The sequence below is a fragment of the Haematobia irritans genome, chromosome 1, assembly GCF_050003625.1.
Source record: "Haematobia irritans isolate KBUSLIRL chromosome 1, ASM5000362v1, whole genome shotgun sequence".
NCBI classification, from domain to species: Eukaryota; Metazoa; Arthropoda; class Insecta; order Diptera; family Muscidae; genus Haematobia; species Haematobia irritans.
Genome location: NC_134397.1, coordinates 187,730,166 through 187,755,901, shown reverse-complemented (window position 1 = coordinate 187,755,901; position 25,736 = coordinate 187,730,166). Strand labels below are relative to the sequence as shown.

Sequence of the window (25,736 nt, the reverse complement as noted above, 5' to 3'; positions counted from 1 at the left end):
TTAGTTTGGCTATCCTGTAAATTCTTTCGTTGCCACTTGTTATAACATAACAAATATGCCAAATCTCACCAAAACGATTATAATGGAAATTATGCTTAATTCATTTAATACAGCAATGCAAATTTTTCTCATTTTGGGGAATGGGAATAGAAGTTTTTTGTTTTTTAACTGGGACCTGTTGATTCGATGTTATGTTGAAAACAAGTTGGCATATAGTATAAAAGTGATGTTTATAGCATATTCGAATCATTCCAGTCTTGTGAAAGTCGACAATCAGCAATAGCAAATCATACAATGCGTGTTTTCATTGTTTTATGTTTGGTGGCTGTGGCCTGTGCCGAATCAGGATACAATTATGGTACAGGAGCACATAGTGGCAGTTATGGTGCTGGTTCTAGTGTAGAACCCTCTTACACGGGTGGCTCCAACTACGATGCTGCCTCCAGCAATGATGCAGCCTCCTATGGTGATCAGGGTGGTGCTTCCAACACTGAATTTTTCACATTCACTGCTGATGAAGAAGATTTCAATGAACCTGCTGCTTCCAATCAATATTCCAGCTATGCCCAACAAAATCATCGTGTCATCTTTATCAAGGGTCCCGAGAACAATGCCTTAGAGAATGCTGCTTTGGCCTTGGCCAAAAATGCCGCAAGCCAGAAAACTGCCGTCTATGTGCTTAACAAACAATTCGATCTTGGCGATCTTTCTAACAAACTCAACCAAATCAACAATAATGCCAATAACAAACCCGATGTCCACTTTGTCAAATATCGCACTCCTGAAGATGCTGCCAATGCCCAGCATGCCATTCAAAGTCAATATGCTGGCTTGGGTGGACAAACCCAAAGTCACAATGGTGGTGTGGCTCCAGTGTTGAATTTTGCTTCACAAGCTCAACGTGGCTCCCATGGATCTTTTGGCTCAGGATCTGCCCCTTCCAATTCATATGTGGCTCCAGCCGCAGGAAGTTTAAGTCCCAGTTATTTACCAGCTTCATTTTTACGCCGTTATCGTCATAAGTAATTAGTTTTGTTGTAAGAAAATTTTTTAAATTTATATGTTGTATTGATGATAGTTATTTGCTGATTAAGTTCTTAGTAATAAATAATAAAAACAAAATTAAGAAAAATATTTTGTACACCGAAAAAAAGTGATGTGTTTTATAGAAGAAGGAACTACCTCGCACCAAAATTTAACAAAATTTTACTCCACATTTTCAGATTTCCACAAAGCGTTGTTAAAACCAGGAAATTTTAATGCCCTGTTGTACTATTTAACTGCAGTTCATGAAATTACATCATCTCATATAAAAAAATTAATTAAAAGTAAACAAGACAATCATTGGCGCCAAATCATGACCATTTTAACCATACTGTAGCTCATTTTTACTATTTTTGGGAATCGTACGAAAATTTTCATTTGTTTTAGTTCATATTGAACTTATGTGTACGGTCATTGAACTTTATTCTCACGTTTAGTTCATTTAATTTTTGAGACATACATAAAAAAAGTAAGATTTCATTAAGCTGTGAAAAATTTGGATAAAAATAATAAAATTTAACTACAAGCAAATAACTTTTTTCCAATAAAAATAAGTTAAATGTAGCGTTAGTTTAAGTACGAAAATTTCTTTCTGTGTACAAACATTGCTTTCACTTACCCTCGATACTATTAGAAGGACTCACGAATTGATAATCGGCACGAAACACTTTTAAAAATTCACCATCACGCATACTGACCAGCAGAATATTTTTATTAAGCCGTCCTCTCGATCTGAAGGAGGCATTCCGAATTTCGTTTAAAAAAAACATTAGAAAAAACTTTCAAATCATATTTTCTCTCCATCATGGATTGTGTAAATTGCCAGTTAGTCCATATAGAGGCTATGTTAGATAAAAAAGTCAAATGAAATACCCAGCAAAAACTATCAATATCACAGTTAACCTAGTTCGATATAGGGTAAGCTATTACTATTAATCCGTAAATGCACAAAACCGCTGATTCCTCCAAAAACTAAGTTTTTGTTTACAAATAAACAATTTAATTGTAGTTGAGCATAGAGAATAGAGATATGTTTACACTATACAATTTTTTTTTTTACCAAAATTCCTTTTATTTCTGGTAAAAATTTATTACAATAAAAAAAAATATTCTCCAATTTATAGCTTTTCTCTAATTTTTTTGGGGAAAATTTCATTCAAATTTTCTAACAATTTTGGTTTCAGATTATACAATTATTTTTCGAGCTTTATGGACAGATATAGATTAAGGAATATGGTTAATAGAGCCATTGAAAAGAAAACGCCAGATACAAATCTATACACGCCTGGACTGTACATGTTTCGGTTCGGGCGAATGAACCTTTCCACAGTTTCAGTTTACACAGAAGTACTGCAGATTTTTGTGGAAAAACATACTGTTTGAAACTGCGTTATGTTTTTTATGTGTAACTAACTTGATTTCGTAGAATGTGGTCAAAATTTTAATACGTAAGAATTATTTCCTTGTTGTATCTTAAAAGATACTGTGCGCATTTAAGGGTTAAATGGAAAACTTGATTACTTTCGCAAGCATATGTCCTATGAGGAAAGTACTTCTATATTGTTGTTCGAGTTTGGTTTTGGTCCATGAGCCTTTATGATTAGGTAGTTTGTTTTGGGATTTTGGCTTGAAGACTTCGACATTTTCCACAGCGAGTAATCAGTCGAATCATTTGGGGCGAGTTCCGTATTTTTTGTAGTGATTTCGTCTCTTATCTTCACGTGATTTACTAGTATGCTACCGTTTTGTGGCCTTTCGTTTCCCAGAAAGTTTCTTCATTTGGAGGATTCGTAAAACCAATTTGGCTTTTTTTTTATGGTCTGTGTTAAATATTCGACACTTCTTTTATTTCCTGTTTTCAAGCTAATTTTCGTATTTAAATATTTAAACTACTCAATGGTAGTAAGTCATTATTCCCTAACCTACATTATTGCTATGTGTATACAGAAAAAAATTTACGAAAAAATTTCCAATTAAAATCATAATTAATTTTGAAAAAATTTAATATTTAACAAATTTTTTTATTGAAACAAAAATCAATCAAAAACTAATAATATCAATTAATTTTTTAAGTGACTTTGAATTAATTATACCCACCACCATAGAATGGTGACGGGGGTATAATAAGTTTGTCATTCCGTTTATAACACATCGAAATATAGATTTCCGACTATATAAAGTATATATATTCTTGATCAGGGAGAAATTCTAAGACGATATAACGATGTCCGTCTGTCTGTCTGTTGTAATCACGCTACAGTCTTCAATAATGAAGCAATCGTGCTGAAATTTTGCACAATCTCGATTTTTGTCTGCAGGCAGGTCAAGTTCGAAGATGGGCTATATCGGTCCAGGTTTTGATATAGTCCCCATATAAACCGACCTCCCGATTTGGGGTCTTGGGCTTATAGAAATCGTAGTTTTTATCCTATTTGTTTGAAATTTGAAATCTAGAGGTATTTTATGACCATAAAGAAGTGTGCCAAAAATGGTGAGTATCGGTTCATGTTTTGGTATAGCCCCCATATAGACCGATCTCCCGATTTATAGAAACCGCAGTTTTTATTCAATTTACCTGAAATTGGAAATCTAGAGGTATTGTAGGACCACAAATACGTGTGCCAAATATTGTGAGTATAGGTTCATATTTTGGTATAGTCCCCATATAGACCGTTCTCCCGATTTTACTTCTTGGGCTTATAGAAACCGAAGTTTTTATCCAATTTACCTGAAATTGGATATAGAGAGGTACTTTAGAACCGTAAAGAGGTGTGCCAAAAATTGTGAGCATCGGTCCATGTTTTGATATGGTCCCCATATAAACCGACCTCCCGATTTGGAGTCTTGGGCTTATAGAAACCGTAGTTTTCATCCAATTTGCCTGAAATTGAAAATCTAGAGGTACTTGAGGACCATCAAAAGGTGTGCCGAAAAACGGACCATTTTCGGCATTTTCGTTCCATGTTTTGGTATAGCCCCCATATAGACAGATCTCACGATTTTACATCTTGGGTTTATAGAATCCGTAGTTTATATACAATTTGCCTGAAATTGGAAATAAAGAGGTTTGCCACAAATGGTGAGTATCGGTCCATGTTTTGATATAGCCCCCATATAGACCGATATCCCGATTTTACTTCTTGGGCTTCTAGAATCCGGAGTTTTTATCCTATTTGCCTGAAATTGGAAATCTAGAGGTATTTTCGGGCCATAAAGAGGTGTCCGAAAACGGTGAATATCGGTCCATATTTTAGTATAGCCCCCATAAGAACGATCTCCCGATTTAACTCCTTGGGTTTCTAGAAACCGTAGTTTTTATCCGATTTGCTTGAAATTGTAAATATTCTGGTATTTTAGGCTCACAAAAACGTGTATCGGATTAAGTTTTTATCGGTTGTTTTGGTAATGCCTTCATATAAACCGACTTCACTTTTTGAGGGTATAGAAGGCGCACTGATCATGAAAATTGCTTGAAACTAAATGTAAAATTTCCAGATTTTACTTCTCGGGTGAAAATCTACAGATTTAAGATTTCAAATCAAGACGTTATTTTATAATTTTCTTGCACACTTACAAGAGATGTTAATGATTCCTCTAAAACTCAAACAAAAATGGTTCTTATAAATCCAGAATCTGATATAGTCTTCATAGGTGAAATTTTTAAATTTATCTTCGGGAAGTGTCCTCAAGTCCTCCTGAAATTTCAAATGAAACCCTAATATTTGGTTCATGGTGGTGGGTATTTAAGATTCGGCCCGGCCGAACTTACTACTGTATATACATGTTTTTTAATTGTGTAACATGTACCCCAAACACATTTTGCTTCAAGCATATATATTTTCAGGATTGGTGCAAACAATATATTGTTTGTATTATTCAAACATATTATGTTTCACATTAGGGTACACTGGTAGTACAAAATGTTAATGAAATTTTCTTTGTGCGGATATAGTTTTAAGGCGCCAATCGGTTACTTCCATTATTTTACTTTCAGCATAATCTCTAGGTATCACACATATATGTTTATAGGTTGTTTCCAAATTAATATATGTTTGTATCTAAGCATATTATATTTACAAACAATTTATGTCCCAAACATAGTATGTTCTAACATAGTATCATATACGTCCCAAACATGTTATGCTAGTTTATGAACATTAGGATATATACAACTATGAACCAATATGGACCAACTTTTGCACGGTTGTTAGAGGGCATCTACATAAATCGAGATACATACGGGAGCCACCGTGGTGCAATGGTTACCATGTCCGCCTTGCCATTGAGCTTAACACAGTCGGGCAGCATTCAGTGATAAGAGATAAGTTTACCACTATGGTATCACAATGAGCTGAATAGGCTAAGTGAGCCTGAAATATCAGGCTACCACTATACTTTTAACTGGATCAGATAAAATTTACAATTCAAAGAAGAAAGATTCGAAAGCCAAATCTACTGATTTCTGATAATTATATATGGACGATATATATAAATGTGGACCGAAATAGAATAATTAAAGCGTAGTCGTTAGAAAACAGATATCTCGTACCAAATTTCAGTTGGATGGGATGAAGTTTTCTCTTCAAAGAGGCTTTGGAAAGCATATCTGGTCATTGGTTTATATGGAAACTGTACAATAATTATTCTTAGAATACGGCATTGCTGGAGGTTTGGCACAAATGCTCTTGGTAAGCAGCTTTTCTCCTCAACTATTTATTCAGGTTTTGCTGGTAATGTATATAACCCACTTTATTTACTAGTCGGTTTATATAGAGGAGTCTATAATTATAAACCTATATGAACAAATCTCTGCCCGAAAAAAATATTTTTTTGTGTTAAATCACAAAATTAATTGATTCAATTAATTTTTATTTGATATTTCTTCAATCAAAGAAATGATAGTATCAATCAACAAAGTCAATTAAAAAAATAATTGATCCAAGTAAAAAATTAATTGTTAGAATTAATTACCATGTGCACAGAAAAAATGTTCACCCAAATATTTCCAATTAAAAATTTAATTGAATTTTCAAAAACATTCAATTTAAAAATTTAATTGATTCAATAAATTTTTAATTAAAACAAAAATCAAATACAAGAATTAATAATATCAATTAATTTTTTTAATTGAATTAATAATTTTTTTAAGACATTTCAATTAAAAATTAATTGCATCAATTGATTAAATTCAAAAAACACATTTTTTCGTGTGTGATTGGTTTCTGTTTCAATTAAAAAATTGGTTGAGTCAATTAAATTTTTAATTGAATATTTTTATAATTTAATTAAAAATTGGTAATAACAGCACCACAATTCCAAGCTGTTCGGATGAAATTTTTCCTTCATGGGACCTCATGAGGCATCTTAAGTAGTAAGTTTGGCACTAAAACATACCAAAGTGTCGATCATTTCAAAATGGCGCCTCATCGAAAATTTATATGGATGTTGTTAAGATTTGGTAATAATAGTTTTGCTTTCATGTATAGTTTTAATGAAATTACTAAAAGTAAGTTCGACAAAAAATTGATAGGGCAAATGTGTATAGACCACAATTAATTAAAAAAATAAAAAATTTTTGGAGGAATTAAATTTAGTATTCAATAAGGTTTTCTTTGATATTCACTGCAACCTGTTTAACTAAAATTATTTACCATCAACATTGAAATATGCATTTCAAATTAAATTTAAAAAATTCTTCAATTTCAAAACAGGCTTAGTTTGGCTATCCTGTAAATTCTTTCGTTTCCATTTCTCATATGGAATATAACAAATATGCCAAATCTCTCCAATACTATTATTATGGAAATTATGCTTAATTCATTTAATAAAGCAATGCAATTTTTGCTCATTTTCGATAATAGGAATAGAAGTTTTGGTGATTCGATTTTATGTTGAAAACTAGTTGGTATATAGTATAAAAGTGAAGTCCATAGCATATCCGAATCATTCATCTCTTGTGAAAGTCGACAATCAGCAATAGCAAATTATACAATGCGTGCTTTTATAATTTTATGTTTGGTGGCTGTGGCCTCTGCTGAATCAGGGTACAATTATGGTACAGGAGCAAATAGTGGCAGTTATGGTGCTGGTTCTAGTTTAGAACCCTCTTATACAGGTGGATCCAACTACGATGCTGCCCCCAGCAATGATGCAGCCTCCTATGGTGACCAGGGTGGTGCTTCCAACACTGAATTTTTCACATTCACTGCTGATGAAGAAGATTTCAATGAACCTGCTGCTTCCAATCAACATTCCAGCTATGCCCAACAAAATCATCGTGTCATCTTTATCAAGGGTCCCGAGAACAATGCCTTAGAGAATGCTGCTTTGGCCTTGGCCAAAAATGCTGCAAGCCAGAAAACTGCCGTCTATGTGCTTAACAAACAATTCGATCTTGGCGATCTTTCTAACAAACTCAACCAAATCAACAACAATGCCAATAACAAACCCGATGTCCACTTTGTCAAATATCGCACTCCTGAAGATGCTGCCAATGCCCAGCATGCCATTCAAAGTCAATATGCTGGTTTGGGTGGAAACACCCAAAGTCACAATGGTGGTGTGGCTCCAGTGTTGAATTTTGCTTCACAAGCTCACCGTGGCTCCCATGGATCCTTTGGCTCGGGATCTGCGCCTTCGAACTCATATGTGGCTCCAGCTGCAGGAAGCTTAAGTCCTAGTTATTTACCTGCTTCATTTTTACGCCGTTATCGTCATAAGTGATTAGTTTCATTATAAGAAACTGTTTTAAATTTTTATGTTGCATTGATGATAGTTATTGCCGATTAAGTCCTTAGTAATAAATAAAAAAATATATATTAAACAAGTATATACAGCACTAAGTTCGGCCGGGCCGAATCTTAAATACCCACCACCATGAACCAAATATTAGGGTTTCCTTTGAAATTTCAGGAGGGCTTGAGGACATGAGGACACTTCCCGAAGATAAATTTAAAAATTTCACCTATGAGGACTATATCAGATTCTGGATTTATAAGAACCATTTTTGTTTGAGTTTTAGAGGAATCATTAACATCTCTTGTAAGTGTGCAAGAAAATTATAAAATAACGTCTTAATTTGAAATCTTAAATCTGTAGAAGTAAAATCTGGAAATTTTACATTGAGTTTCAAGCAATTTTCATGATCAGTGCGCCTTCTACACCGTCAAGTAGTGAAGTCGGTCTATATGGAGGCATTATCAAATGGACCGATAAAAACTTAATCCGATACACGTTTTTGAGAGCCTAAAATATCAGAATATTTAAAAATTCAGGCAAATCAGATAAAAACTACGGTTTCTAGAAACACAAGGAGTTAAATCGGGAGATCGTTCTTATGGGGGCTATACTAAATTTGGACCGATACTCACCGTTTTCGGCACACCTCTTTATGACCCGAAAATACCTCTAGATATCCAATTTCAGACAAATTGGATAGAAACTACGGTTTCTATAAGCCCAAGACCCAAAATTGGGAGGTCGTTTTATATGGGGGCTATACCAAAACATGGACCGATACTCACAATTTTTGGCACACGTATTTGTGGTCCTACAATACCTCTAGATTTCCAACTTCAGGTAAATTGAATAAAAACTGCGGTTTATATAAGCCCAAGAAGTAAAATCGGGAGATCGGTCTATATGGGGGCTATACCAAAACATGGACCGATACTCACCGTTTTCGGCACACCTCTTTATGACCCGAAAATACCTCTAGATATCCAATTTCAGACAAATTGGATAGAAACTACGGTTTCTATAAGCCCAAGACCCCAAATCGGGAGGTCGTTTTATATGGGGACCACTCCAAAACATGGACCGATAATCACAATTTTTGGCACACGTATTTGTGGTCCTACAATTCCTCTAGATTTCCAATTTCAGGTAAATTGAATAAAAACTGCGGTTTCTATACGCCCAAGAAGTAAAATCGGGAGATCGGTCTATATGGGGGCTATACCAAAACATGGACCGATACTCACCATTTTTGGCACACGTATTTGTGGTCCTACAATACCTCTAGATTTCCAATTTCAAGTAAATTGAATAAAAACTGCGGTTTCTATAAGCCCAAGAATTAAAATCGGGAGATCGGTCTATATGGGGGCTATACCAAAACATGGACCGATACTCACCATTTTTGGCACACCTCTTTATGGTCATAAAATACCTATAGATTTCAAATTTCAGGCAAATTGAATAAAAACTGCGGTTTATATAAGCCCAAGAAGTAAAATCGGGAGATCGGTCTATATGGGGGCTATACCAAAACATGGACCGATACTCACCGTTTTCGGCACACCTCTTTATGACCCGAAAATACCTCTAGATATCCAATTTCAGACAAATTGGATAGAAACTACGGTTTCTATAAGCCCAAGACCCAAAATTGGGAGGTCGTTTTATATGGGGGCTATACCAAAACATGGACCGATACTCACAATTTTTGGCACACGTATTTGTGGTCCTACAATTCCTCTAGATTTCCAATTTCAGGTAAATTGAATAAAAACTGCGGTTTCTATACGCCCAAGAAGTAAAATCGGGAGATCGGTCTATATGGGGGCTATACCAAAACATGGACCGATACTCACCATTTTTGGGACACCTCTTTATGGTGATAAAATACCTCTAGATTTCAAATTTCAGGCAAATTGGATAAAAACTACGATTTCTATAAGCCCAAGACCCCAAATCGGGAGGTCGGTTTATATGGGGACTATATCAAAACCTGGACCGATATAGCCCATCTTCGAACTTGACCTGCCTGCAGACAAAAGACGAGTTTGTGCAAAATTTCAGCACGATTGCTTCATTATTGAAGACTGTAGCGTGATTACAACAGACAGACAGACAGACAGACAGACAGACAGACAGACGGACAGACGGACATCGTTATATCGTCTTAAAATTTCTCCCTGATCAAGAATATATATTCTTTATATAGTCGGAAATCGATATTTCGATGTGTTACAAACGGAATGACAAACTTATTATACCCCCATCACCATTCTATGGTGGTGGGTATAAAAATACATATTTTGTAGAAACATTGCTTTGAAATTAGTGTATGTTATGTACTGAAAAAAATATTGTCGTGAGGTCAAAGATTTCATGTCTTTAAAATACGAATGCAAATTTTGCTTAGCATAGAAGACGCATATCTCTAATATAAAGTTTTTTTCTTTGTCCAAAAGTCGAAAAACTTTTCAATGAAATATTATTGTCCTTATAATTAAGTGATTTCACTTAAAAATGGGTATCATAACATGAAAGAAAAGATGTTTGAGCTAAGGTCAACTTGGCTTTAATAATTCAGAAAAATTCTGTAAATTTAATGAAATTGTCTTTAAATTTGTTGTCTTTTTGCATCTTTGGATATGTTTTTCAAAACTTTATTTTAAAGAAGTTTTTCACTTGGAACATAGCATAATTTTAACTGGAAGTCGAGTCTTTATTTGGAAAATAAAGTTGTCGTTAACTCGGTTTTAAAGGACTTTGATAGCATATGAAGAAAAAAGCTGAAGAAGCTGAAAAAGCGAAAACTTAAAATTTGCTGCCTAGAAGCAAGTACACAAAACCCAAATTTAAAAGAGAATTGTGTCCTAAATGTATCCTCACTTGTATTCTCTGCTTCTTTGGCTCGGAATCAATACAAAATTTTTTAAAGTAAAGACAAAATCTTTGGAACCGGGCATGCTTTTTTTTCAGTGTGGGTAAAGGTAAATGGGCAAAGCTTTCTCTCCCAGCTAAACTACTGTTTATGAACCCAGAAAGAATACAACGCTTTTATTCACGCGTACTCACGAACGGAAGAAGCTACACGCCGAGAAGGAATATGATCACCTCAAACATGTTTTAAGAGCAAAATGTTATTTTTGTACGTGAAACATATAACATTTTAATGCAACCATCTTATTTTCTCTGAATTAGTTATGTATCTGATTTCGGCAACTATGTAGATTTCTGGCGAGAAAACAACATTTTTTGAAACATGTTTGGGGTGATAATATTCATTCTCTGCGTGTACCTCAGATTTCATAAAAAATGAAAAACTTAAAAATAAAAATTCTACTTACTTTTTTCGAGTTTTATCTTTACGTTAGGACTTTCTGAATATCGTAAATTCCATGTCTGTCAGGAAAAGGATCACTAACTTTTCCAAACAATTTGCATTCCGTAATTTATCCTTTTGTAATATAATTTGTAAAATCATTGAAAAAATAATTATTTATTGGGGAATATACGACGCACAAGTATATACAGTCGATAGTGCGGTCAGTTCTTTAATATCACGAAATATTTTCGTGATGTTAAAGATTACGAAAACTAAATTTTAGGATGCGCAGTTTATAAAATACTAAGGACGACTTTTTTTGAGTTATGCAATTTTAATTAAAATTAAGTTTTTAATCTATGCTTCAAAATTGTTTTGTTAAATTAAGGACAAAATTTGCGTCGCTCCGTTAAAGTCGTATGTCTTTGAATTACGGCAAATTTTCCTTAAAGTAAAGAAACACATTTCTGATTTAAAGTAATCGACCTTAAATTAAGTGAAATATTCAAGTTTTAGATTGAAGATGCAAACGCCTCAAATATGGGCTAAGACTTATATTGAAGATTTAGCATTTTTTATTTTAAGTGTTTGTTTCTTTGGAATTAAGAAAACATTTTTATACCCTCAACCATAGGATAGGGGGCATATTAACTTTGCCATTCCGTTTGTAACACATCGAAATATTGCTCTAAGACCCCATAAAATATATATATATTCTAGGTCGTAGTGAAATTCTGAGTCGATCTCAGCATGTCCGTCCGTCCGTCTGTTGAAATGACGCTAACTTCCAAACAAAACAAGCTATCGACTTGCAACTTGTCACAAGTAGTTGTTATTGATGTAGGTCAGATGGTACTGCAAATGGACCTTATCGGACCACTTTTTCGTATAGCCCCCATATAAACCGACGCTCAGATTTGGCTTGCGGGGCCTCTTGGAGGAGCAAAATTCATCCGATCCGGATGAAGTTCGGTACATGGTGTTAGTATATGGTCTCTCACAACCATGCAAAAATTGGTCTAAATCGGTCCATAATTATATATAGCACCCATATAAACCGATCCCCAGATTTGGCTTGCGGAGCCTCTAAGAGAAGCAAATTGCATCCGATCCGGCTGAAATTTGGTACATGGTGTTAGTATATGGTCTGTAACAATCATGCAAACTTTGGTTCACATCGGTCCATAATTATATATAGCACTCATATAATCCGATCCCCAGATTTGACCTCCGGAGCCTCTTGGAAGAGCAAAATTCACCCGATTCGGTTGAAATTTGGTACGTGGTGTTAGTATACGGTCTATAACAATCATGCAAAAATTGGTCCATACCGGTCTTAATTATATATAACCCCCATTTAAACCTTTGCCTAGCTGTCAATATTTAAAAGGAATATGTTTATTTTCATGTATATTTTTAATAAAGTTAGTAAAAGTAACTGCGAAGAAAAGGTGATTTTCATATATGTGTATAAATAACAATTAACAAAAAAAAAAGATACAAAATTATTAGAAGAATTGAATGTAGTATTCAATAATGATTTTCTTTGATATTCACTGCTGCCAGTTTGACTAAAAATATTTACCACCAACACTGAAATATGCATTTCAAATTAAATTTAAAAAATTCTTCAATTTCAAAACAGGCTTATTTTGGCTATCCTGTAAATTCTTTCGTTTTCATTTGTCATATGGAATATAAAAATTATGCCAAATCTCAGCAAAACTATTATTATGGAAATTCATTTAATAAAGCAATGCAAATTTTGCACATTTTCGATAATAGGAATTGAAATTTTGGTGATTCGATTTTATGTTGAAAACAAGTTGGTATATAGTATAAAAGTGAAGTCCATAGCATATCCGAATCATTCATCTATTGTGAAAGTCGACAATCAGCAATAGCAAATTATACAATGCGTGCTTTCATAGTTTTATGTTTGGTGGCTGTGGCCTGTGCTGAATCAGGATACAATTATGGTACAGGAGCAAATAGTGGCAGTTATGGTGCTGGTTCTAGTTTAGAACCCTCTTATGCAGGTGGCTCCAACTACGATGCTGCTTCCAGCAATGATGCAGCCTCCTATGGTGACCAGGGTGGTGCTTCCAACACTGAATTTTTCACATTCACTGCTGATGAAGAAGATTTCAATGAACCTGCTGCTTCCAATCAACATTCCAGTTATGCCCAACAAAATCATCGTGTCATCTTTATCAAGGGTCCCGAGAACAATGCCTTAGAGAATGCTGCTTTGGCCTTGGCCAAAAATGCTGCAAGCCAGAAAACTGCCGTCTATGTGCTTAACAAACAATTCGATCTTGGCGATCTTTCTAACAAACTCAACCAAATCAACAACAATGCCAATAACAAACCCGATGTCCACTTTGTCAAATATCGCACTCCTGAAGATGCTGCCAATGCCCAGCATGCCATTCAAAGTCAATATGCTGGTTTGGGTGGAAACACCCAAAGTCACAATGGTGGTGTGGCTCCAGTGTTGAATTTTGCTTCACAAGCTCACCATGGATCCTTTGGCTCGGGATCTGCTCCTTCGAACTCATATGTGGCTCCAGCTGCAGGAAGTTTAAGTCCCAGTTATTTACCTGCTTCATTTTTACGCCGTTATCGTCATAAGTAATTACTCTTCATATAAGAAGTATTAAGGATACTAGTTGCTTTGATTATGCTTATTGTATTTAATTTAATTTCTTAGTAATAAATAAGTGCGAAAACTACGAATTAAAAAAAAATTATAACAAGTATATACAGCACTAAGTTCGGCCGGGCCGAATCTTAAATACCCACCACCATGAACCAAATATTAGGGTTTCCTTTGAAATTTCAGGAGGGCTTGAGGACATGAGGACACTTCCCGAAGATAAATTTAAAGATTTCACCTATGAGGACTATATCAGATTCTGGATTTATAAGAACCATTTTTGTTTGAGTTTTAGAGGAATCATTAACATCTCTTGTAAGTGTGCAAGAAAATTATAAAATAACGTCTTAATTTGAAATCTTAAATCTGTAGAAGTAAAATCTGGAAATTTTACATTGAGTTTCAAGCAATTTTCATGATCAGTGCGCCTTCTACACCGTCAAGTAGTGAAGTCGGTCTATATGGAGGCATTATCAAATGGACCGATAAAAACTTAATCCGATACACGTTTTTGAGAGCCTAAAATATCAGAATATTTAAAAATTCAGGCAAATCAGATAAAAACTACGGTTTCTAGAAACACAAGGAGTTAAATCGGGAGATCGTTCTTATGGGGGCTATACTAAATTTGGACCGATACTCACCGTTTTCGGCACACCTCTTTATGACCCGAAAATACCTCTAGATATCCAATTTCAGACAAATTGGATAGAAACTACGGTTTCTATAAGCCCAAGACCCAAAATTGGGAGGTCGTTTTATATGGGGGCTATACCAAAACATGGACCGATACTCACAATTTTTGGCACACGTATTTGTGGTCCTACAATACCTCTAGATTTCCAACTTCAGGTAAATTGAATAAAAACTGCGGTTTATATAAGCCCAAGAAGTAAAATCGGGAGATCGGTCTATATGGGGGCTATACCAAAACATGGACCGATACTCACCATTTTTGGGACACCTCTTTATGGTCATAAAATACCTCTAGGTTTCAAATTTCAGGCAAATTCGATAAAAAATACGATTTCTATAAGCCCAAGACCCCAAATCGGGAGGTCGTTTTATATGGGGACCACTCCAAAACATGGACCGATAATCACAATTTTTGGCACACGTATTTGTGGTCCTACAATTCCTCTAGATTTCCAATTTCAGGTAAATTGAATAAAAACTGCGGTTTCTATACGCCCAAGAAGTAAAATCGGGAGATCGGTCTATATGGGGGCTATACCAAAACATGGACCGATACTCACCATTTTTGGCACACCTCTTTATGGTCATAAAATACCTATAGATTTCAAATTTCAGGCAAATTGAATAAAAACTGCGGTTTATATAAGCCCAAGAAGTAAAATCGGGAGATCGGTCTATATGGGGGCTATACCAAAACATGGACCGATACTCACCGTTTTCGGCACACCTCTTTATGACCCGAAAATACCTCTAGATATCCAATTTCAGACAAATTGGATAGAAACTACGGTTTCTATAAGCCCAAGACCCAAAATTGGGAGGTCGTTTTATATGGGGGCTATACCAAAACATGGACCGATACTCACAATTTTTGGCACACGTATTTGTGGTCCTACAATTCCTCTAGATTTCCAATTTCAGGTAAATTGAATAAAAACTGCGGTTTCTATACGCCCAAGAAGTAAAATCGGGAGATCGGTCTATATGGGGGCTATACCAAAACATGGACCGATACTCACCATTTTTGGGACACCTCTTTATGGTGATAAAATACCTCTAGATTTCAAATTTCAGGCAAATTGGATAAAAACTACGATTTCTATAAGCCCAAGACCCCAAATCGGGAGGTCGGTTTATATGGGGACTATATCAAAACCTGGACCGATATAGCCCATCTTCGAACTTGACCTGCCTGCAGACAAAAGACGAGTTTGTGCAAAATTTCAGCACGATTGCTTCATTATTGAAGACTGTAGCGTGATTACAACAGACAGACAGACAGACAGACAGACAGACAGACAGACGGACAGACGGACATCGTTATATCGTCTTAAAATTTCTCCCTGATCAAGAATATATATACTTTATATAGTCGGAAATCGATATTTCGATGTGTTACAAACGGAATGACAAACTTATTATACCCCCATCACCATTCTATGGTGGTGGGTATAAAAAGATGCTTATATCGAAAAAGTTTTCCTACACTCCATAACAGCGAACCCACTATGTAAGAAAGCTTTTTTTTGTTTTATAAAAAAGAAAGATTTTTTTTTGTTTTATAAAAATCTGATAAATTTTATAAATAGTAAAGTAATAAACTTTAAATTAGATAACTAAACTCTTCGTAATTTTAGGGAAAATGTCTTAATAAAACTCTTTTGTGTGTGTATATGGGAGCTATAGGAAAACATGAACAGATATTGCGAAACCCCTTTTTATTGATCAGAAAAATACTCCAGATTTTCAAATTCAGGCAAATTGGTTCGCGATTCTAAAATCAGATATCAGAAATAAATAGGATATGAGGACCACAGCCACTGACGGTTTTGAGGTTCTGATGGGAGTCTGTCCACACTATTGTCCATTAAGAAAACTGCAGCGGTGACACTCATGAGACGTAAAAGCTTGGATACACTGGACAGCACTGTTTGCAGACATACATATGGCGACTGAGCATGATAAACCCAGATATATTATACCAAGTATGGAAGAGTGGGTAGTTACATTCCGGATCTCTGCATATGTACACAGACATATAAAATTGGACAAAGGAACTGGTAGGGGCATTTAATTCAGTGAACTAGGAATACTACGCTTCTGGACAACGCAATTATTATCCGATTTGGTTGACATTGGAAATCTAGAAGTATTTTGTGCCGAAAATGGTGTGTATCGGTCCATGTTTTGGAATCTCACCTGTATAGACTGATCTTTCCCGATTTGACCTCTTAAGCATCTAGGCATCTCGACTTTTATGTCATTTTCCTGAAATTCACAATCAGAAGGTGTTTTGGGTCCTTAGCTAATTGTAGAGCTTATAGTGTGAATCGGTCCATGTTATGGAATAACCTTCATATTGACCGATCTCCCGTTTTGACAGTCGATGTTTTGGTATATATGCTTGCTTTCCAGAATATCTAATTATATGATATCCAACCCACCTGAATTTCTATATGTTTTCAAGTAACCCTCTGCGACGCAGATTTTCGAATGAATCAATTACACTTAATTCATGGTGGTGAATATTTAGGATTCGACACGACTAAAGTAAATTCCATAGAATGATGATGTGGGTACAATAAGTTTGTCATTCCGTTTGTAACACATCGAAATATCGATTTCCGACTATATAAAGTATAAATATATATATTCTTGATCAGGGAGAAATTGTACGACTAAAGACTAAAGCCAATTTAACTTTATTTTAGTTCATAGAATTATTATGTGTGGAGTAGAGGTGCAATGGTTAGCATGCCCGCCTTTCATACACAAGGTCGTGGGTTCGATTCCTGCTACGACCGAACACCAAAAAGCTTTTCAGCGGTGGATTATCCCACCTTAACATGGAATAGGGCAGCACTCAGTGATAAGAGAGAAGTTCACCAATGTGGTACCACAATGGACTGAATAGTCTAAGTGAGCCTGATACATCGGGCTGCCACATAACCTAACCTACAGTCGCCCCTAATGGCGCTATCGCCCTCAAATTTAGCACAGATACATCGTTTGTCTGCACGCAGGCCAAGTTCGAAGATGGGCTATATCGGTCTAGGTTTATAAACCCATCTACCGATTTGACGTATTGGGCTTGTAGAAACCGAAGTTTTTATTCGATTTGCCTAAACTTAGAAATCTAGAGGTATTTTAGGACGAGAGTTGTGACGAAAACGGTGTGTATCGGTTCATGTTTTTGTATAGCCCCCCATATATACCGATCCCCTTGTTTTTACTTCTTAGGCTTTTAGAAACCGTAGCTTTTATCCGATTTGTCTGAAATTGGAAATCTGCAAATGTTTTAGGACCTGCGAGGATAGCGACCGGTGAACCGTCTCCGAAGCGTGAAAAGACTCAAAAGTCCGCTGGCAAAGTAATGGCCTCTGTTTTTTGGGATGCGCATGGAATAATTTTTATCGATTATCTTGAGAAGGGAAAAACCATCAACTGTGACTATTATATGGCGTTATTGGAGCGGTTGAAGGTCGCAATCGCGGCAAAACGGCCCCATATGAAGAAGAACAAGTATATACAGCAGTAAGTTCGGCCGGGCCGAATCTTAAATAGCCACCACTATGAATCAAATATTAGGGTTTCCTTTGAAATGTCAGGGGGGCCCCATATGAAGAAGAACAAGTATATACAGCAGTAAGTTCGGCCGGGCCGAATCTTAAATAGCCACCACTATGAATCAAATATTAGGGTTTCCTTTGAAATTTCAGGAGGGTTTGAGGACAGTTCAACCAGTACACTTCCCGAAGATTACCAAATGGATCTCTAAAAACTTAATCCGATACACGTTTTTATGAGCCTAAAATACCAGAATATTTACAATTTCCGGCAAATCGGATAAAAACTACGGTTTCTATAAACCCAAGGAGTTAAATCGGGAGATCGTTCTTATGGGGGCTATACTAAAATATGGACCGATACTCACCGTTTTCGGCACACCTCTTTATGGCCAGGAAATCGGTCTATATGGGGGCTATACCAAAATATGGACCGATACTCACAATTTTCGGCACCACTCTTTATGATGCTAAAATACATCTAGATTTCCAATTTCAGGCAAGTTGGATAAAAACTAGGGTTTCTATAAGCCCAAGACCCCAAATCGGGAAGTTGGTTTATATGGGGATCATACCAAAACATGGACTGCTACTCACCATTTTCGACACACCTTTTGATGATTCTCTCCTCTTCGATTTCCAATTTTAGGTAAATTGAAGCTCAAGAAGTAAAATCGGGAGATCGGTCTATATGGGGGCTATACCAAAACATGGGCCGAAACTCACAATTTTTGGCACACGTATTTGTGGTCCTACAATACCTCTACATTTCCAATTTCAGGTAAATTGAATAAAAACTGCGGTTTCTATAAGCCCAAGAAGTAAAATCGGGAGATCGGTCTATGTGGGGGCTATACCAACATATGGTCGGAAATCGATATTTCGATGTGTTACAAACGTAATGACAAACTTATTATACCCCCGTCACGATTCTATGGTGGTGGGTATAAAAAAGTGCTGTTCCACCAAGACAACGCACCGTGCCACAAGTCATTGGGGACGATGGGAAAAATTCATGAATTGGGCTTCGAATTGCTTCCCCACCCACCGTATTCTCCAGATCTGGCCCCCAGCGACTTTTTCTTGTTCTCAGACCTTAAAAGGATGCTCGCAGGGAAAAAATTTGGCTGCAATGAAGAGGTGATCGCCGAAACTGAAGCCTATTTTGAGGCAAAACCGAAGGAGTACTACCAAAATGGTATCAAAAAATTGGAAGGTCGTTATAATCGTTGTATCGCTCTTGAAGGGAACTATGTTGAATAATAAAAACAAATTTTGACAAAACAATTTGTTTTTCTTTGTTAGACCGAGGACTTATCAGCCAACCTGTTATATGTGGACCATATCAAAACCAGGACCGATATATCCCATCTTCTAACTTGACCTGCCTGCAAACAAATGGACAACTGTGGCGTGATTACAACAAACAGACAGACAGACAGACAGACGGACATGGTTATAGCGTCTTAGAATTCCTTCCTGATCAACATCAAGTTCGGCCGGGCCGAATCTTAAATACACACCACCATGAATCAAATATTATAGTTTTCTTTGAAATTGCAGGGTTTGATGACAGATATTCTCCTAAGCAGAGCAGTTCAACCAGTACACTTCCCGACGATAAATAAATATCAGATTCTGGATTTGTAAGAACCATTTTTGTTTGAGTTTTAGAGGCATCATTAACATATCTTGTAAGTGTGCAAGAAAATTATGAAATAACGCCTTGATTTGAAATCTAAAGTCTGTAGATTTTCATCCCCATTATTTAAATGATTACGAGAAGTAAAATTTAGAAATTTTACATTCAGATTCAAGCAATTTTCATGATCAGTGCGCCTTCTGTACCCTCAAGAATTGAAATCGGTCTATATGGAGGCCTTACCAAATGGACCGATAAAAACTATATCCAATATACGTTTTTTTGTGAGTACCAGCAGTATATTTACAATTTCAGGCAAATCGTATAAAAAGTACGGTTTCTAGAAACCCAAGGTGTTAATTCAGGAGTTCGGTCTTATGGGGGCTATACTAAAACATGGACCGATACTCACCATTTTCGGTACACCTCTTTATGGTTTCTAGAATCTCAAACAATAAAATCATTTCTTACACACCTATTTATAGTCCAAAAAATCCTCCAGATTTTAAATTTCAGACAAATTGGATAACAACTACGGTTTCTACAAAACGTGAAATCGGGAGATCGGTCTATATGGGGGCTATACCAAAACATGGACCGATACTCACCATTTTTGGCACATCTTTTTACGGTCGCAAAATACCTCTAGGTTTCCAATATCAGGCAATTGGATAAAAACTACGGTTTCTATAAGCCAAAGACCCCAAATTGGGAGGTCGGTTTATATGGGGACTATATCAGAACCTGGACCGATATAGCCGATCTGCCTACAGACAAAACACGAGTTTGTGCAAAATTTCAGCTCGATTGCTTCAATATTGAAGATTGTAGCGTGATTACGACAGACAGCCAGATGGACATGGTTATATCGTCTTAGAATTTCTCCATGATCAAGATTATATATAATTTATATAGTATATATTTCGATGTGTTAGAAACGGATTGACAAACTTATTCCACCCCTGTTACCATTCTATGGTGGTGGTTGTAAAAACTCGTATTGATTCGAATTCAAGCAACTGTTTTTGGGATCGAAAGGGGTTTCGATCGATTTACTGGAAGTGGGCATTAATAATTTTGATTTGTCCAACAGAAATTAGACATTTAAATTTTGTCTCCTACTCGCAACTAAATTAACAAAATCATAAAATTTTAAATGTAAGAAGCATGGATTAAAACAGACAACATTCTTGTTTATATTTTCTTTCGTTGTGATTTTTTTAATGATCATACTAACTGGTGACAAGTAGAACTAACCTAAGCTATTAGGTAATATTAAAGGTTTATTTGAATAATTCCCGAAATAAAATTCACTCTCATGGAGAAGATAGTTTGGCTTTTTTTGCAACATTATTAAATTGGAATTTTATGAGTTTTGCAAAGTGCTATATTAAACATTAGGCCAACTTCATTGACCATTCATTCTCCCATTAATTTATGACGTAACAGCAGCATTCTCCTGCAGATTGTTTTCTTTCATTTTTCTTTGTGGGTTGCGGTATATTAGAAAAATTATGCAAAATTAAAACCAAACTATTTTTATGGAAATCAGGCATAACTTATCAAATAAAATAATGCAAATTGTTATGCCATTTTTTTTTTGGGAATATCAATGGATTTTATATGCGTGGATAGTTGGGATTTGCTTGCTTTAAGTTCTGGCTAGAATATCGATATAAAAGCGATGGCCATAGCATATCCACATCATTCCAGTCTTGTGAAAGTCGACAATCAGCAATAGCAAATCATACAATGCGTGCTTTCATTGTTTTATGTTTGGTGGCTGTGGCCTGTGCCGAATCAGGATATAATTATGGTGCTGGTTCCAGTGTAGAACCCTCTTATACAGGTGGATCCAACTACGATGCTGCCCCCAGCAATGATGCAGCCTCCTATGGTGACCAGGGTGGTGCTTCCAACACTGAATTCTTCACGTTCACTGCTGATGAAGAAGCTTTCAATGAACCTGCTGCTTCCAATCAACATTCCAGCTATGCCCAACAAAATCATCGTGTCATCTTCATCAAGGGTCCCGAGAACAATGCCTTAGAGAATGCTGCTTTGGCCTTGGCCAAAAATGCTGCCAGCCAGAAAACTGCCGTCTATGTGCTTAACAAACAATTCGATCTTGGCGATCTTTCTAACAAACTCAACCAAATCAACAATAATGCCAATAACAAACCCGATGTCCACTTTGTCAAATATCGCACTCCTGAAGATGCTGCCAATGCCCAGCATGCCATTCAAAGTCAATATGCTGGTTTGGGTGGAAACACCCAAAGTCACAATGGTGGTGTGGCTCCAGTGTTGAATTTTGCTTCACAAGCTCACCGTGGTTCCCATGGATCCTTTGGCTCGGGATCTGCTCCTTCCAATTCGTATTTGGCTCCAGGCGCAGGAAGTTTAAGTCCCAGTTATTTACCAGCTTCATTTTTACGCCGTTATCGCCATAAGTGATTAGTTTCTTTGTAGGAAACATACTTAAGTTTATGTGTTGCATTGATGATAGTTATTGCTGTTTAAGTTGTTAGTAATAAATAAAAACGAAATATTATTAAAAACAAAATTTAGTTATTTAACACAGGGTCATATCAAGGTGTTTGGTGCAATTCATTTGATTACAATTTTTTACACCGAGAATTGGCTACATGAACTTTTAAAGCTAAAAAAAAACTAGATTTAATGAAAACCTTTGTTTAAGGCTTTCAGATTCTATTTCGGTTGTTGAGGCATCTCGAGGTTGAAAGAAATCAAATTAAAAATGTCGTCTTTCAAATACCATGAATACCAAGTTCATCATGGGGGGCAATCTACAAATTTTAGGAAATATGCTTGCAGATTTGTTTAGGCAATTGCCGACTATCAAAAAACTTTTTTCGGAAGGTTCAAGTGTAGTTCACTTTGGGTTTAGTGAATTACCCGAATTTATTCTGATAATTGTTTGATAGTTTTGCATCAAGTAGAGGATGCCGATGAGGAATGTGGTAATTCCGAAACAGCTGTCCATCCAACCGTCTTGCAGTCTATATTACTCTACACAAGTAAATTTGACAAACATACTTTTCCTCTGTTGTTTAAGGTTGTAGTTGTAGTTTTTTGTTTGGTTTTAATCTGAAATCAAAAACAACAATATTGAAATTTTGAACTATTTTGGGGAAAATTCATCACCACAGAGGTAATAACTACTAAAATAAGGTTTAATTTGAATTTATATATTATGATAAGATTATATTATTATAATATAGTTTTTTTATTTATTCAAGCAAATACAAATTTTGGTTAATTTTAAAAAATTTTGATTATTTTTAGAAAAAAATTTACTAAACAGTATTACAAACGCTGTCATCATGCCAATATCACAAAAATTAGTAAATATTTTTCGACAAATTTAAGAACATTTATATTATATTATCTTTGTCATTCCGTTTGTACCACATCGAAATATTGCTCTCAGACCCCATAAAGTATATATATTCTGGGTCGTGGTGAAATTCTGAGTCGATCTGAGCATGTCCGTCCGTTCGTCTGTTGAAATCACGCTAACTTCCGAACGAAACAAGCTATCGGCTTGAAACTTGGCACAAGTAGTTGTTATTGATGTAGGTCGGATGGTATTGCAAATGGCCCATATCGGTCCACTTTTACGTATAGCCCCCATATAAACGGACCCCCAAATTTGGATTGCGATTGCTCTAAGAGAAGCAAATTTCATCCGATCCGGCTGAAATTTGGTACATGGCGTTAGTATATGGTCTCTAACAACCATGCAAAAATTGTTCCATATCGGTCCACTTTTACGTATAGCCCCCATATAAACGGACCCCCAAATTTGGTTTGCGATTGCTCTAAGAGAAGCAAGAAATTTTGTACATGGTGTTGGTATATGTTCTCTAATGACCATGCAGAAATTGGTCCATATCGGTCCATAATTACATATAGCCCCCATATAAACCGATCCCCCGATTTGGCTTGCGGAGCCTCTAAGAGAAGCAAATTTCATCCGATCCGGCTGAAATTTGGTACATGGTGTTGGTATATGTTCTCTAATGACCATGCAAAAATTGGTCTACAGCGGCCCATAATTATATATAGCCCCCATATAAACCGATCCCCAGATTTGACCTCCGGAGCCTAATGAATGAGTAAAATTCATCCGATCCGTTTGAAATTTGGTACGTGGTGTTAGTATATGGCCTCTAACAACCATGCAAGAATTGGTCAATATCGGTCTATAATTATATATAGCCCCCATATAAATCGGTCCCCAGATTTGTCCTCCGGAGCCTCTTGGAGGAGCAAAATTCATCCGATCCGGTTGAAATTTGGAACATGGTGTTAGAATGTGGTCTCTAAGAAACAAGCAAGAATTGGTCCATATCGGTCCATAATTATATATAGCCCCCATTTAAACCGTTCCCCAGATTTGATCTCTGGAACCTCTTGGAGGAGCAAAATTCATCCGATCCGGTTGAAATTTGCAACGTGGTGTTAGTAAAGGGTGATTCTTTTGAGGTTAGGATTTTCATGCATTAGTATTTGACAGATCACGTTGGATTTCAGACATGGTGTCAAAGAGAAAGATGCTCAGTATGCTTTGACATTTCATCATGAATAGACTTACTAACGAGCAACGCTTGCAAATCATTGAATTTTATTACCAAAATCAGTGTTCGGTTCGAAATGTGTTTATCGACAAATTTTGTTCAGCGATGAGGCTCATTTCTGGTTGAATGGCTACGTAAATAAGCAAAATTGCCGCATTTGGAGTGAAGAGCAACCAGAAGCCGTTCAAGAACTGCCCATGCATCCCGAAAAATGCACTGTTTGGTGTGGTTTGTACGCTGGTGGAATCATTGGACCGTATTTTTTCAAAGATGCTGTTGGACGCAACGTTACGGTGAATGGCGATCGCTATCGTTCGATGCTAACAAACTTTTTGTTGCCAAAAATGGAAGAACTGAACTTGGTTGACATGTGGTTTCAACAAGATGGCGCTACATGCCACACAGCTCGCGATTCTATGGCCATTTTGAGGGAAAACTTCGGAGAACAATTCATCTCAAGAAATGGACCGGTAAGTTGGCCACCAAGATCATGCGATTTGACGCCTTTAGACTATTTTTTGTGGGGCTACGTCAAGTCTAAAGTCTACAGAAATAAGCCAGCAACTATTCCAGCTTTGGAAGACAACATTTCCGAAGAAATTCGGGCTATTCCGGCCGAAATGCTCGAAAAAGTTGCCCAAAATTGGACTTTCCGAATGGACCACCTAAGACGCAGCCGCGGTCAACATTTAAATGAAATTATCTTCAAAAAGTAAATGTCATGGACCAATCTAACGTTTCAAATAAAGAACCGATGAGATTTTGCAAATTTTATGCGTTTTTTTAAAAAAAAAGTTATCAAGCTCTTAACAAATCACCCTTTATAAGGCCGCTAATAACCATGCCAAAATTGGTCCGTATCGGTCTATAGTTATATATAGCCGATCCCCAATCACACAAAAATTGGTCCATATCGGTTCATAATCATGGTTGCCACTCGAGCCAAAAATAATCTACCAAAATTTTATTTTTATAGCAAACATTGTCAAAATGTTATTTCTATAGAAAATTTTGTCAACATTTTATTTCTATAGAAAATTTTGTCAAAATTTTATTTCTATAGAAAGTTTTTTCCAAATTTTATTTCTATAGAAAATTTTTTCCAAATTTTATTTCTATAGAAAATTTTTTTCCAAATTTTACTTCTATAGAAAATGTTGTCAAAATTTTATTTCTATAGAAACTTTAAACTTAATTATATACGTATTTAATCGGACTTTTTAAGTATATACCACGTATGGACTACGTGGTATATATTACGGTATTAGGCAGTTTTAAGATACCTTGCCATCGGCAAGTGTTACCGCAACCCAAGTAATTCGATTGTGGATGGCAGTGTTTAGAAGAAGTTTTTACGCAGTCCATGGTGGAGGGTACATAAGCTTCGGCCTGGCCGAACTTACGGCCGTATATACTTGTTTTTTTTTTCACTTGTTATAGAAAATTTTGTAGTTTGAAGAAAAAATTG

General features: G+C 36.0%; 4 protein-coding genes across 4 annotated transcripts; all 4 read left to right on the top strand.

The window, feature by feature from the left end:
• Positions 1–294: 294 nt before the first annotated feature.
• On the top strand, positions 295–1,026 carry LOC142233816 (uncharacterized). Its single transcript, XM_075304860.1, has one exon. The coding sequence runs from the start codon at positions 295–297 to the stop codon at positions 1,024–1,026; it is 732 nt and encodes a 243-aa protein (XP_075160975.1).
• A 6,009-nt stretch (positions 1,027–7,035) lies between these two features.
• LOC142233809 (uncharacterized) lies at positions 7,036–7,767 on the top strand. The gene has a single exon (XM_075304845.1). The coding sequence runs from the start codon at positions 7,036–7,038 to the stop codon at positions 7,765–7,767; it is 732 nt and encodes a 243-aa protein (XP_075160960.1).
• A 5,249-nt stretch (positions 7,768–13,016) lies between these two features.
• LOC142233801 (uncharacterized) lies at positions 13,017–13,739 on the top strand. Its single transcript, XM_075304834.1, has one exon. It carries the CDS (start codon positions 13,017–13,019, stop codon positions 13,737–13,739), a length of 723 nt encoding a protein of 240 aa, XP_075160949.1.
• A 7,677-nt stretch (positions 13,740–21,416) lies between these two features.
• On the top strand, positions 21,417–22,121 carry LOC142233790 (uncharacterized). Its single transcript, XM_075304825.1, has one exon. It carries the CDS (start codon positions 21,417–21,419, stop codon positions 22,119–22,121), a length of 705 nt encoding a protein of 234 aa, XP_075160940.1.
• The last annotated feature ends 3,615 nt before the right edge of the window (positions 22,122–25,736 follow it).